Source organism: Staurois parvus, unplaced genomic scaffold, assembly GCF_062004578.1.
Source record: "Staurois parvus isolate SC_StPar_1 unplaced genomic scaffold, SC_StPar_1.0 ptg000618l, whole genome shotgun sequence".
NCBI classification, from domain to species: Eukaryota; Metazoa; Chordata; class Amphibia; order Anura; family Ranidae; genus Staurois; species Staurois parvus.
Window position 1 is genome coordinate 4,626,935 of NW_028318414.1, and position 14,406 is coordinate 4,641,340.

Sequence of the window (14,406 nt, forward strand, 5' to 3'; positions counted from 1 at the left end):
TCCAGTTTTGAACCCTAGTGTTACAAAGTATGTATAAAAATCACTAAATCCGAGAAGATGGAAGAAGACTTTTTGTTCTGGGAACTGGAATCTGACTTGTAAGAACAAGAGAAGTGCTTTGATGCAGGATAGAATGGTGTCAGTCTTCACTGTTAAACCTTAGTTTTGTGCGCCTGGGGTAATTGAGTACACTTACCTCATCACACTTTAGTGATTTCAACCAGCAAAGAGACTAAAAGTCAGTTTCCCACAAAGGTTAGTCTTAACAAAACCTTCTTACACTGTTGCTCATCTGATCAACAATGAAGTCAGAACACCCCGCCTAATTGGACAGGAGAAAGAAAAAAGCAAGACCTGACCCAGTCATCCTGTGCCACGTCATACATAAAGTTCAATGTGACAAACATCTAGCCAATGCAATCAATATGTTAAGTATCAACACCAGTAACCTCCAGATCCTCGATTACCAGTGAAGACCAGTCAGCCCAAGATTTAGAAATGAGTGCAGAGGCAAACATGGGTGAAAGGTCACTTGTAATCAAGGAGTAGATGGATAGAGAAAGTGCTTTCAACTTCTTTTCAGCGGGGACCTTAAAAGACAGAGCCTCTTGGAAGACACACGAGTCAGTTACAGGCGGAGTATACCATTTCATGACAAAATTCCCCATATTGGATAGAGCCTACAGCCTCAATTATAAAAAAAAACATCTGCTGACTGAAGTTTAGCTGTTGGGGTCTCCTTCTCTAAAGAAGGGAGCAGGGGCGGACTGACCATTTGAGCACTTTGGCACTGTCTGAGGGCCCAGGGTCAGTAGGGGGCCCCATGAAATGCCCCATGTACCTTTTTATAGACTTTTTTGGGTGTTCTTTGAGTGTGGGCAAGGATAGAGGGGCCCCATGATCCCCTGTTGCTCGGGGGCCCCATGAGTTGTCAGTCTGCCCCTGGAAGGGAGGGCTTCAGAATCTGACCATGAGTCCCCTGGAGGGTTTACGACAGAATCAAATATATTAAACTTCTCTGCTCCAGATTCTGCTGGAGAAGGTGGTGGTGGGTGTTTTATCAGGAGGAACAACAAGGTGCACTAACGAGGTGCACTAACTGATTCATAAAACTTTGCAAAGCAGAAAAAATACTTCTGCTGTCAGACAAAAGAGCAGTGCACACCCAAAAGAAGAAAGGTGCAGTTCTGACTGGGGTTTGTGAGAAATACAAAAGGGCAGAATCTTTTCTTAAGTTCAACCTTGCACATATAGTCCCAATTGAGAATTCACCCATAACCACAAGGTGAGTGTCCTTTTGTTTGGTGCCAGATATATTGTCTACAACAAAAGTACCTAGAGAAAAGAAAATACCCAAATCCTCCAGGAATAATTTTAAACCCAGAGAAGGTTGTGTGGAAAGAACTGTTTCAACGAGTTAGCACACTAACCATGGAGCCTTCTTGGGGATTCCATTGTCATGGATGTTGTTCTGCTCCTGTACGCTGATCTCCCCTTTCAGGGTGTATTTATAGTATTCTCCACTCATGTTTACTAGCAGCATGGCTGGATTCATTTGTGGCTCATAGTTGATGGTACACAGATCTGTCATCGGCCGTGTCCCAGGTACAAGGCCGGTGACAGATCTCGCCACAGCGCGGCCCTGTGGGCGTGTGCAATGTGCGTTCCGGAAACGGTGTCCACCCGCAGGGACGAGCTGTTCGCCAGCTGCCATCTGGCTATAGGCCGGGTGGGAACTGGTTAATAAACTTAATTTAATAATTGATTTAATTCTGTTTCAATACAAATCAAATCCTTCCTGTTATTGTTAACATTTCTAAACACAAGAGCAGATACAAAGGTTACAACCTTTTTACCTATAGTAGCAAAATGAAAAAGGATTTGTACTATCTTTCAATCTTGGCCATGTAATCATAGTATAAAAGCAGAACACGTGTTAACAACATGAAGGATCAAAGACGGTATCCTTATTTGCACTGTCTGTGGTTCGGAAGTTGACCATGCATCTCTTCACACTTGGTCAGATGGTCTTTGATCTTCAATTGTGTTGTATGCCTGAATGGTGGTACAGAACACATTGATTTACAGGCAGTGTAAATAATCAGTATTTAAAAATACCCTTCTTCAGACCTGATAAGATCTCTGTGTTTTTATGTTGATTTCAGAGCAAATCTGGAAAAAGTAGTTTTATGCTATCATTTACACTAGCTTAACGTAAGGTCTGTGAACCAGATGTTAACAAAGAGGAATGATGTCACCTTTTGCAGCTGTGTAACAGTAAAAACCTTCTACTCCTCCCTTGACAACCAACTAAATCCCTGTGACCTTTATTATTCGTGTTTGAAATTTTGTTCAGCTGTAATATTAGGAAAATAATCTAACACACATAATTTTTTATAAATTCTTTGTTTCTAGGTCACTTTCTGAGTGCTGTAGTTGAAGCAGCTATGATGGTTTTAGAGACTGAATATAGAGAATTAAAATTAGCAAGTTAAATGCGTATATTGGGGATACAAACACATCAAGGTGTGATACTTCATCAAGGTGCATGGCACATCCATTTCAATTTGTCCTTTTGTAGCTTCTTGTATTATTGTTTGTATATGTGACAGGGACACACATTTTCAGTAGGCAACATCCCAGTGTTGTAAGAGTTGCCAATCTGGTCTATCAGTGATCATGTCAGCTGCTTTTGAATGGAGAGGACAGTGTAAAGAACCCTCTGTCTTAGGCTTCAAAACACCACTTTGCTACAATGTATTAAGAAAAACGCAGAACTTGTTTGCAAATTCTAAACTGGGAACGTCTATTGACCTTATACAAATATAAATGAAGTAAATAAACTACACCAAACTTACATACAGTAGATAGATACATAGATAGATGGTCAACTTCATTTTATTTTACAGTGGCCTATTTTTTATGAAAAAGAAAACTTTGAGCAGTGAAGTTAAATGTATTTGGCTCTCCTGCCAAAAACGGCACCACCCTGTAACCAGTATTCAATTTATGTGTCCTAATATATACTGTACACATCCATGTTTTTTTTCTCAGAGAATAGGTACAGGTACCCCCTCTTCCTAGTCACCCCTTGTCTCCACCACCAACCCACTTCAGAACACCGTCTCTTGGTTCCACCACCTACCCACCTCCCAGCTAGTATGGCCCTATTAGTGAATACAAACTACAAACTAATTTGTATGGATTTTCTATTGATAGCAAGAAAAGCAATAAAATATTGTATATCCCCCGCAGCCAGCAATTGTAGACCCCTTAGCAACAAAAGCCCCCCCCCCACAGCAACCCCCCCAGTAACAATATATCTCCCCCAGCAACACTATATCTCCCAACAGCCAGCAACAATGGACCCCTCCCTCAACAGTAGATCCTTCCCAGCAACAACTGAACAATTTCATATAAGTTCGCTAAAGTGTTTTAAATAGCGTATGTAAGGTTTAAAACCCATGTTGAGCTTTTACTGCTTTCCACGGTTTTGATAGACAGATTTATCCTCGCTTCCTGTCCTGCTGACAATATTTTACCAGGCAGGAAGTGAAGAGAGCTCAGCAAAAGCGGCACAGATAGGAAAACAAATGAACACCTGTCAGACTTTAACTTCTGTCTGTGTCCCTGTTGCAGATAGCAGTTAAACCCACAAGGGGTTTTAAAGCAGAACTATAGGCATTTTTTTTTCATTTTGGTTATAATCCATCAAATTTTTTTGCCAGCTGTGTCCCATTGAAGAGATTTACCTTCACTTCCTGTGCTATAGCCAAACAGGAAGTGAAAATAAATCCCTGCAAATTAAGGAAATCCCTTGGGGACACCCAGGTCACCAGAACGAAAGTCCCCACTGGACAACTAAAACAAAAGTTTTTGACTTGACATACACTTAACACTTTATCACAAAATTCTAAGCCAGGTTACCACCTGGAAAACAAGCAATATAAGTGCTCTGTGTAGCAAAGATGATCATAGCAGAGGGACATTACTCAGACTTTCAAGCAGAGTTCCACCCAAAAGTGGAAGCTCTGCTTATCTGCCTCCTCTCCTGGTAGAGTTCTGCCTGGTAGAGCTAGAAGATCCTGTGTAAAATACACACCTAAAGTACTTGTGTTTATGCATGTTTATGCACATACAGTGAAGGAAATAAGTATTTGATCCCCTGCTGATTTTGAATGTTTGCCCACTTACAAATAAATGATCAGTCTAAAAATCGAATGGTAGATGTATTGTAACACTGAGAGACAGAATAGCAACAACAAATTCAAAAGAAATGCATGTCTAACAAATGATGCACTGATTTGCATGTTCATGAGGGAAATAAATTAAGCAGGGGATCAAATACTTATTTCCTTCACTGTATGCGTGTAAAATCGGCAGATCAGTACATGTAAAATCTGCAGCTGTGTCCTACTTTTTTTTGTGCACAGCTAAACGCAGCGCACACACTCATATATAGGTATGGGCTGATTGATTGCTGTAGTGCTGCTATTAGATGTGTACAAATTTGCTATATGCATCTAAATGCAGCATTTGTCTTCCCGTGTGAATGAGCTCTAAGAAGCCAAAATGTGTGCACCTACTTGTTCTACTTCACATGAAGCAAACATATGTGACCAGTTGCAGGCTTGGAACACCAGGTTCAAAACACCTACATTCAAGGCATCATTGTAGGTAACATACATCCTCTTATCTACTGTACATACCTCTATCTATCTATCTCAGGGGTGGGCAAACTTTTTGACTTGAGGGCCGCAATGGGTTCATATGTTGGACCCGGGGGCCGGACCAAGAGTAGATGAATGATGTGTATGTGTCATCCATAGTAAGTATAGTAATATTCCCCCATAGTAAGCATAGTAATTAATCCCCCATATAGTAATTCATCCCCCATATAGTAATTCATCCCCCATAGTAATTCATCCCCCATATAGTAATTCATCCCCCATAGTAATTCATCCCCCATATAGTAATTCATCCCCATAGTAATTCATCCCCCATAGTAATTCATCCCCCATAGTAATTAATCCCCCATATAGTAATTCATCCCCCATATAGTAATTCATCCCCCATATAGTAATTCATCCCCCATAGTAATTCATCCCCCATATAGTAATTCATCCCCCATAGTAATTCATTCCCCATATAGTAATTCATCCCCCATATAGTAATTCATCCCCCATAGTAATTCATCCCCCATAGTAATTCATCCCCCATAGTAATTCATCCCCCATATAATAATTCATCCCCCATATAGTAATTCATCCCCGATATAGTAATTCATCCCCCATATAGTAATTCATTCCCCATATTAATTCATCCCCCATATTAAGTCCCCAAGTCCCCCCTGTGTCAATTCACTTACCTTTGCTCCGCGCGTTCCTCTCGCCGTGTTCCCGCGCCGTTCCGGTGTAGCATGAAAATCTGTCTCCTATGAGGATCTGTCCCCCTCGACGTATCTGCGCATGTGCCAGTTTCAGGCATTAGCAGCCGATCGGCGATCTCCGGCACATGCACAGATACGTCGAGGGGGACAGATCCTCATAGGAGACAGATTTTCATGCTACACCGGTCTTCAGGGCGGACTGTGAGAGGAGCCTAGCGGGAGCCTAGCTCCACGGGCCGGATTAAAAGGTCTGCCGGGCTGTATACGGCCCGCGGGCCTTAGTTTGCCCATTGCTGATCTATCTAGTCATATCCAACCCTTGACGATTGCATGGAACATCACTTGTAAGCAACTTTTTCCATGAATTCTCTTAGCAATTATTTTACAGGGTAGGTTGCCAGGTCTTTCCACAACCCCTACCATGCAGGAAATCCCATGTGGCCAGGGATGAAACTAGGACAATTTAGACAGGAGCCAATTAACCTACCAGCATGTCTTTGGAGTGTGGTTGGAAACCAGAGTACCCGGAGGAAACCCACACAAACACAGAGAGAACATGCAAACTCCATGCAGGAGGCGCCATGGTTGGGAATTGAACCCATGACCCAATTACTGCAAGGCAGAAGTGCTAACCACTAAGCCACTGTGCTGCCCATCTACATACCAGTCACCTTAAAATAATTTAAATATATTTAGGTGATTCCTTCCAGTAATAGGAATATATCTTCTCATAGCAAAGGAATGTATTGTATCCATTGTTTTATATGTGTAATTGAGTCAAGAATAATGTTATTAGTGAAGATCAGGGCAATAGATTAAAATGTCAGCTTTCACTCACAACTGACCAGTTCTAAGATAAATCAAGGCACTTTATTTCCTTTGAACTTGTAGGGATGTGGCACACCCTCATACTTTGCTGCCTTGTAATCTCAGGGTGACATCACACACATCTGGATTTCAGCAGGGAAACACTGACTAAAAAGGTACACGGTGACAAGTCACTCAGGTTTAAATATCTCAATCAAATGATTTATTAATACACATGGCATGTAACAGAAATCTCAGTGAAAACGCATTGGTAATGTTTATGGAAACCATCTGCTATAGTCCTTATCAGTTTTTATACAGTATAGCTAAAAAAGCAAGAGGAATGCCACTAGTGATTAAGAGGTACCATCCAAACATTACTTTGCTAATGCTGAACAATATATTTTATTTTTTACTTCTTAATTGGAATCATAATAATGTTTAATAAGCAGGTGTTGCGCCAGGTAACATCTGGAAATGCATTTCCTGGTCTTTGTAAAGCTGTTATGTGTACATAGCAAAGTTCATAAATAAATATAGATTTCCTTTTACTTTAAATTCCCCTTTACTATCATTTTACTCTAAAACTAAAAGTTGTGCAAATCTTGGTAAATTGGACTAGTGTGTGGGAGAAGAAATACACAAATACATTCAAATATGTGAATTCTTGCCCCACATTTTCCACTACATCTTGATGCCCAGAATCTTACAAGGACTTAGCATAAAAGTAAGTGTAATTTGTATTTACTATGTACGTTCTGTTGATGCTTCAATCCTCTAATTTTTGGGTAGGTTTGTAGGCAAGTGCAGTCTAGTTACTCCACTATAAGTGACGCTCATCCTGAGTGGAAGTGCATCTGGAGAGGGAAGTCAAGAGAAACTTGGTTTCTTTGTGATTCCCTTGGTCCACTGGAACAGCATTCTGGTTGGCTATCCTGCATCCAGGTAAACCTGGTGGCCATCTTGGGTCGCACAGAGTCTTTTTGAGTCAGGGACAGCACTAGTGGTAGTGACAGGTTTTGGAGGAGTAGGGGGGCAGCTCAGGGCCAACATCTGTACCTCAGCAAGCTCACTTTTGGGTTGGACTGACCAGGCAAATATGTGAATTCTTGCCCCACATTTTCCACTACATCTTGATGCCCAGAATCTTACAAGGACTTAGCATAAAAGTAAGTGTAATTTGTATTTACTATGTACGTTCTGTTGATGCTTCAATCCTCTAATTTTTGGGTAGGTTTATAGGCAAGTGCAGTCTAGTTATTCCACTGTAGGTGAATCTCATCCCAAGCTGTAGTGCATCTGGAGAGGGAACTCAAGAGAAACTCGGTTTCTCTATGATCCCCTTGGTCCACTGGAACAGCATTCTGGTTGGCTACCCTGCATCCAGGTAACCCTTGTGGCCATCTTGGGTCGCACAGAGTCTTTTTAAGTCAGGGACAGCACTAGTGGTAGTGACAGGTTTCGAAGGAGTAGGGGGGCAGCTCAGGGCCAACATCTGTACCTCAGCAAGCTCCCTTTTGGGTTGGACTGGCCGGGCTGCATCCCACCCCCTTACCAAGCACTGTCTTCGGTTCAGGCCTACTACTGCTGACTCTCCACTGCATTGACTGTAAGTTTCTGGGCAAGTGAGCTCCCTGCCAAGTTGTTGTGCTGTTTGCAAGTTCTTCAATACATCGGTTACCCCAGGTCACTGTGTGTTTACTGCTGCCCAACTATATATAGATCATTTAGGGCCAGTTAACACCCGAATCGCACAGGAGCACACTCCGAGTTCCTGTGAAATTCCTGTGCACTCCCCTGCAGTGAAGTTTGGCAGCCCATTCATTTGAATGGGCTGAAAATTGCAACAGACTGCAGAAAAAGTAGTGAACGCACTACTTTTGAAAAACGTGCCGCACCAAATTGCATGGTACTGTGGTACCACGTAGTCTGGTGCCTGCCAATGCACCACATTTGTAACCCTTGTTTGGGGTTGCCATTAACAATATACTGGCACCTGCAACAGATCACAAAGGCAGTGCGTTTTGAACATGGTGCTGGAAAATCGCAAGGAACTAATCTTTCCCACACAGTGTTCTGATGTGAACCAGCAAACTGGGAACAGCATTTTTCCTTATATTTAAGTACTCATATATAATATAATTGTAGGACTTCTTCAGTAACACAGTGGAAGTACCAAACTACTGTGTACAAAGTGCAGTATCCATAGCAATTATTGAGTAGTCATCTTAAATGAGTCGACTTCAGGGTTGGAGTTGTAATTAGCATGCCTGTGTATTGTGATTAGGTGTAGAATAAATTTTATGGTTCTGCAAATAGGAAAAACATATTCTGAACTTGCCAAGGTTTTTCCTAGTCCTCTTACCAGTTCAATGCAGGGGCCTGTGCTGTGGTAGAAGCTGGCATATTCAAAATGACCATTGGGTGCTCCCTACAATAGCTGACACTGTGATTATGTGTTGCTTTAACGTTTACCCCATAGTAGAATGGCACCTGTAATGATTCCACCATGGGCTAAATTACCACATGCAATTTTGCCCTGCCTGGCCTCATCTGGCTTAAGTAATATGAGAATTCTAATTTGATCCTTTTGCAGTTATCACTTTGCTTTTTATACTGCTGCACTGCTGTGTATCGGGTTTGTAATAGAGAGCTTTTAACAAACAACACATTACATACAGTAACTAAAAGTAGCTTTTGCCTCAATGTCTTTTTAAACTCCCTTTCTAAAATATAATTGTATGCTTGTTGACTGTATATCAAACTAGTATTTTCTTACCAAGTGTTCTGTTGGTGAAATGTATGTTAAGCTGGAACCTGAAATAACAACCACAACATTTATGGTACAACTAACTTATGGTATGTTGTGAAAATAACCCAATGCAGATAGGCTTAAAAACATGATCAGTCTGTCTTTAGACGGCACAGGTATTTACCACATGATTCGAGACAGTTTACAAGAACAGGAAATTGCTGTTTAAAATGAAAAAAAAAATGCAATATAAAAGTATAAATGTTTGGCAATAATTTCTGAAAATAGGGAAACCATTGAATATTGTTTATTTTTTAAGTAATATTTTGGCAAAAATCCTTTACAAGCTACTGAAACAACATCGTAAAATACAACTTTATTTCACATTTATTGTAACAGATCCCACATATATTTTAAATAAAAATAGTTGACTGGAAAATAATGCACATTAACAGTACAATTTTGATTATTTTTTAATTACATTTTTGTTTTAACTTTGCAGATAAAAAAAATATCACTGAATCAGTCTCAGTTAAATTGATATTACCGACAGAAGCCGTGACTCAAAGCATCCTGAGTAAGGTGGAAATACAGCCAGTAAAGGTTACTCCAAAGCCAAGTGTTCCTACAAAACCACCAGCTGTGAGAAAAGCTGAAGTGCAGTCTACTGTACAGTCTAGCGCTGTGGAAGATACTCACAGCAAACCATCAGAACCTTCAGAAAGATCTCCAGCATTGTTAGAAAAAGAACAAATTACAGTGACTCCATTGGCTACCGACATAGAACAGACTGAAGGTCAAAGAGAACAAGCTATAACTTCACCTTCAAAGACTGCTGACGAAGATTCATCTCTTCCTCCAGGTTCTCCAGAACCCCCACAGAGGTTTGAAGCTACAAGTATTCAACCAAGTGTCGACAAAGATCAAGATCAAGAAGCATCTGCTTCTACTGACATAGCCCATGTAGAAACACCAGAAATATCAACATATTCCCCAAAAGATCTTACCTCCCAGTTTTCCCATGAAACAATGGAAGCAAAAAGTGAAGAAAGTTTTCCAACAGTTATTATACAAGACTTTACTGATGCTACATCTGCTCCAGAGGTGACTGACAGTTTTGCATATAACACTGTGCCAGGGAAAAGCTATGAGCAGGCTGCTGTGACCTCTAGTGAATCACTCACACCAAAAGATCCAGAGGATTTCAGTGTACAGACCAAGCTGGAAGTATTCACAGTATTTAAACCTGACACCAGCACCCAATCTACACTAGATGAAGTCACAGAAACAATCAAAACATCCACATCTGTTGATAAATTTGCAGAAGTCACTGATGAAGAAGGCACATTGCAAAAGAAGCCTGAAGCTACAATCAGTGAACCCGTAGAAAAAGCAGAATTGCCTTCTGAAGGTAAGGAATCAACTGATACAGCTATAACTGTCAAGGAGCAGGCACAGGCAACTAGCCTACCCATAGAAGAAAGTACTTTCACTAAAAAAATTGAAACTCCATCGCCAGTTGAAACAGTTTCTACTTTGGAACCAGATCAACCAGAATCCACTGATCTAACAACAAGATCACCACTTCAAATTAAGTATGATGTGACTGATGAAGTTTTGATAAGTACAGTTTACCCATCCGATAAAACAGAGGGCTCAGGAATGCTTGAAGAAGATGTGCTTTCTAAAGGGACAGATCCAGACAAAACGGACCAATTTCCATCAGCTACGCAAGCATCATTTGAGAAAACCTCAGAAGATGGTACTGCATCACCAAAAGATGTTGCAACTGTTTTGACTGAAACTGCATCAGCCCAGGAAAGCCAAACATCAGAGATACCAGCTGTCAAACCAGAGCTAGTGGTTACACCAAAATCATCTGTACCTTTCACAGAAATTATATCATCTCAGCCAACAGATTCTGTTTTTGAAGGAAGTGGTGTTGAGCAGGATAAAAAAACTGAGCAAATTGTAACAGCTGAGGGCCAGCAAACTACAGTAAGCACACGGATTGCAATCACTGCTATTCCCACTGATAAAATGGATGAAGGTGAAACAGAAAGCACAATTTCTCAAGATGGGCTTAAATATGTTGCAGGGACTGAATTACCAACTATAGATGAGACAGAAGAACAGGTGCCTCAAACAACTGCTGCTCCTAAAGTTCAAGATGAGGTAACAGCTATCAAAGAGGAGACTACACCTGCTTCTATACCCATTTCTTCTGCAGAGGTGGACCATGAAACTGAAAAAACAGTCACAGAGGTACAACCAGAAACTAAGGCTACATCAGAAGTGGAGGAAAAATCTGTAGAAGGTATAGAGATAACAGAAGGCCCATCCAGTCCTCCATCTGTCTTGTCTTCATCAGAAATTCCTGCTGCTGTTACAGATCAACCTAAAGATGTTACTGAAGGTTCTGGTGAAGATGTTATTGTTCCATCATCTGCTGTGACTGATAGAGATGCAACTACACCACTAAAAGAAATAGTACTAGAACCTAGGACATTGCCCCCATCAACTAGCACTCAGAAACCAATTTTGATTGATAGGGAGCCTGATGAGGAGACAAGCAAAGGAACAATAGTGATTGGTGAATCTGTTGCTCCTATAAAGACCACAACTGAATCTGATCTGACAAGTAAAAAGCCAGTAGCAGAAATTGATTCAGAATATATCACCAGTGGCGGTTCAGAAGAACAAACAAAAGAACCACCTTGTGATGACACCGCTGTTACATCTTCAACTGGATCCACTGAAAAAGATATTCAGCAGATACCTTCTATCGGTTTCATCATCGTCAATATTCCTGAAAACGAAACAGGTATGCCTTCTAATCCCTTGCTATTTTTTTTGTAATGATATGACCAGATGTTGGTTTGTGTTTTTGATGCAAGGAGAAATTAGTGAAATTTCATTTATTTTACCTTCCTGTCAAAAGAACAGAGAGAGAACATTTACTTTTGGATCAATAGGCTAATATTCATACAAAGTAACTACGATAACAACTAGTTTGTTATTTTACTTTTCATTTTACATTTTTAATGCACATCGAGATTACTTTTGCTTAAAGAAGAACTACGCTATTTACTCAATATGCACAGGTTTATCATGTAAACATAACTTTGCACTCCTACTTCTGATGTTTTCATTCTTTTAACTGCTAGGACTATGTACACTTCATAGTCGAATAGTCTGAATGATGAAAAACACAGACAGCTTTCCTTGCCATGTATAGGTAACGACAGTCAGTTAGTATGATGTAGTGGAGTGAGTTAGGCACTGGTCTTTAGTCTGTGAGGATGTCAGGTTTATGTGTACATATTACTGCTTTCCTATTGCAAGATACGTAACTGAAAATGTGATAAATGGCTGTTATTGGTGATTTTGAAAGCTCTTAATTTTAATACAATATCCTGTTTGTTTAATTAGACTAGAGTTTGCTTTTCCTCAACATTACTTAGTTTTAGGATGCTATTCATATTTATTAATTATAAGCCAGGTTCAGAAACAAGTATGAAAGAACACCTCTGTGTATGTGTTCTGAGTCCCAAAAAATTGCATTTTTTGCTGTGTACATTTATAGTCGCTGCATAAGAGCATGATTATGGCAGTGGATGCAGGTGCATATTCTAATAAGGAAAATAAATGACACAAGTGTTCTAGTGTGACAGGAACAGGTCTATTGCAGGTGTAAAAATGTATTAAAAAATGTGCATACTACAGCCAGGCTCTATTGGAGAGTGTCTTCTACTTTATTATCCACTTACAGTGCTATAGAGTACAGTGTATATTAATTATACTTGTATAGTTTATATAAGTCAGAAATTATTATAAATGCATTGGGTTTTTTATTCACTTAACACTAGTTTTATCAGCCCACAGAGTTGGAGTAGTAGTCATGTGCTGCTTTATAAAATAGCAGAATACAAACCAAAGGTTGGGCAGCTGGAATGATGGCTTGGGGAAGGATGGGGAATGTCATAATTTAACTCTGGTCTCTAACAACATGTAAAGCACTATAAAGATAACTATAAGGGTAAGACCACATACTGCTACCAATAGTGTATTGTAGCATTTATGTAAAGCATAACGGAACTGTATCTGAGTGCCACAAACTGAAATCACCAGTTTTGATTTCAATTTTAATATTGAAAGCAAAGTCACCCATTCATCCATGTCTCCAGCAATTATTGTGTTGAGAAATCATTTTAAAAAACACCCCTTAGCATTTATATCCATGGCCATCTTGAATAAGCGTAGAAACAAGAAAACATCTGTTTGTAAAAAAAAATAAGAGCAAGTAAATATAATATACTTTCCTGTCTTTAAGCATTGTCCCACAAAATCACTACGAAATACTGATACTTTTAAGCTGGATCTTATGAATCAAGTTATTAAAGAGAATATGTCACTTTGCCCATCAAGAAAAAATGACCCCCCCAGTACACCCCCCTTACAAACACACACACACAAATACTCACCTTCTACCGGCTCACCTGCTGCTCCATTACCACCTAGGCCAAATACTGTCAGGTAGGGTGGTGGAGCAGGCCATGTGCAGCGGGCCATTTGGAACAAAATGTGACTAAACTCTGTGTAAGCTTTATATTGGTGCTTACACAGGATTTAGACCCATGGCTTGCACAGAGAAATGGAGCAACAGGTGGGTGTAGCAAAGATGGGAATCAATTGTGGGTCAGGTGAGCTTCCAAAATGAACCTATTGCTTTGTCCAGAAAGTTGCCACAGCCCTTCAACCCTTTAATGCCAGCGCCTCCCAACCCTTTAAGGGTTTTCTGCTGCTGTGAGACGGGGCAGAGTTTATCATTATGTGACCGCCATGAATGGCTGTCACAGTGGTCACATGATCGGAAAGTTTCCAATCGCAAGTAGCTATCAGGAGCTTTGTATTAGGCGCTGGTAACTGTGCCAGGAGCGCACAGGGCACGTGCTCTTGGAACAGGTTTGTTTACATTTTGGTACGTAAATACGCGGCCTCTCGGCATCAAGGCCCACCCACCGAGAGGCTGCATGTTTGCATACTCTCAGCACTTTAAGGTTAAATTAGATTTAATAGCATTCAATTTTTGGTTTTATGCCAAATAGTGTGTATTTGATCCAATATATTAATACAAAATTAGACTACCTTTAGAAAGGTAAAGCAAAGCCCCAGTGAAACAACAACCATTTTATACCTCCCTTTCATGACTATAACAGAGGAAGTTCAATACCTTCCTGGATCAATCACTAAAATAACTATGGCTGGAGATGTAACTTTTTTTCATAGAAAAGAGAACAATCCACATACTGCCAGTTGTGCTGGGAGTAGAAAATTCAGGAAGCATGCTAGGACCTGTAGCTTTACAACAGCTGGAAAGTTGGAGGTAAGCATCTTATACTATAAAAGATCCTCAAGAGAACATCTGCTAAAAGTCTAGAAAAAAAAGGCGACTGAA

The 14,406-nt window shown here is 40.3% G+C and overlaps 1 protein-coding gene across 2 annotated transcripts in view; it reads left to right on the top strand.

Annotated features, from left to right (window-relative positions):
- The window catches only part of VCAN (versican), a 139,195-nt gene that overhangs the window by 64,266 nt on the left and 60,523 nt on the right, over positions 1 to 14,406 (top strand). For both annotated transcript variants that reach the window (XM_089693245.1, XM_089693246.1), the window contains exon 7: positions 9,451 to 11,772. In XM_089693245.1, coding sequence (XP_089549371.1) covers positions 9,451 to 11,772 — 2,322 coding nt within the window. The remainder of the gene's footprint in view (positions 1 to 9,450; positions 11,773 to 14,406) is intronic.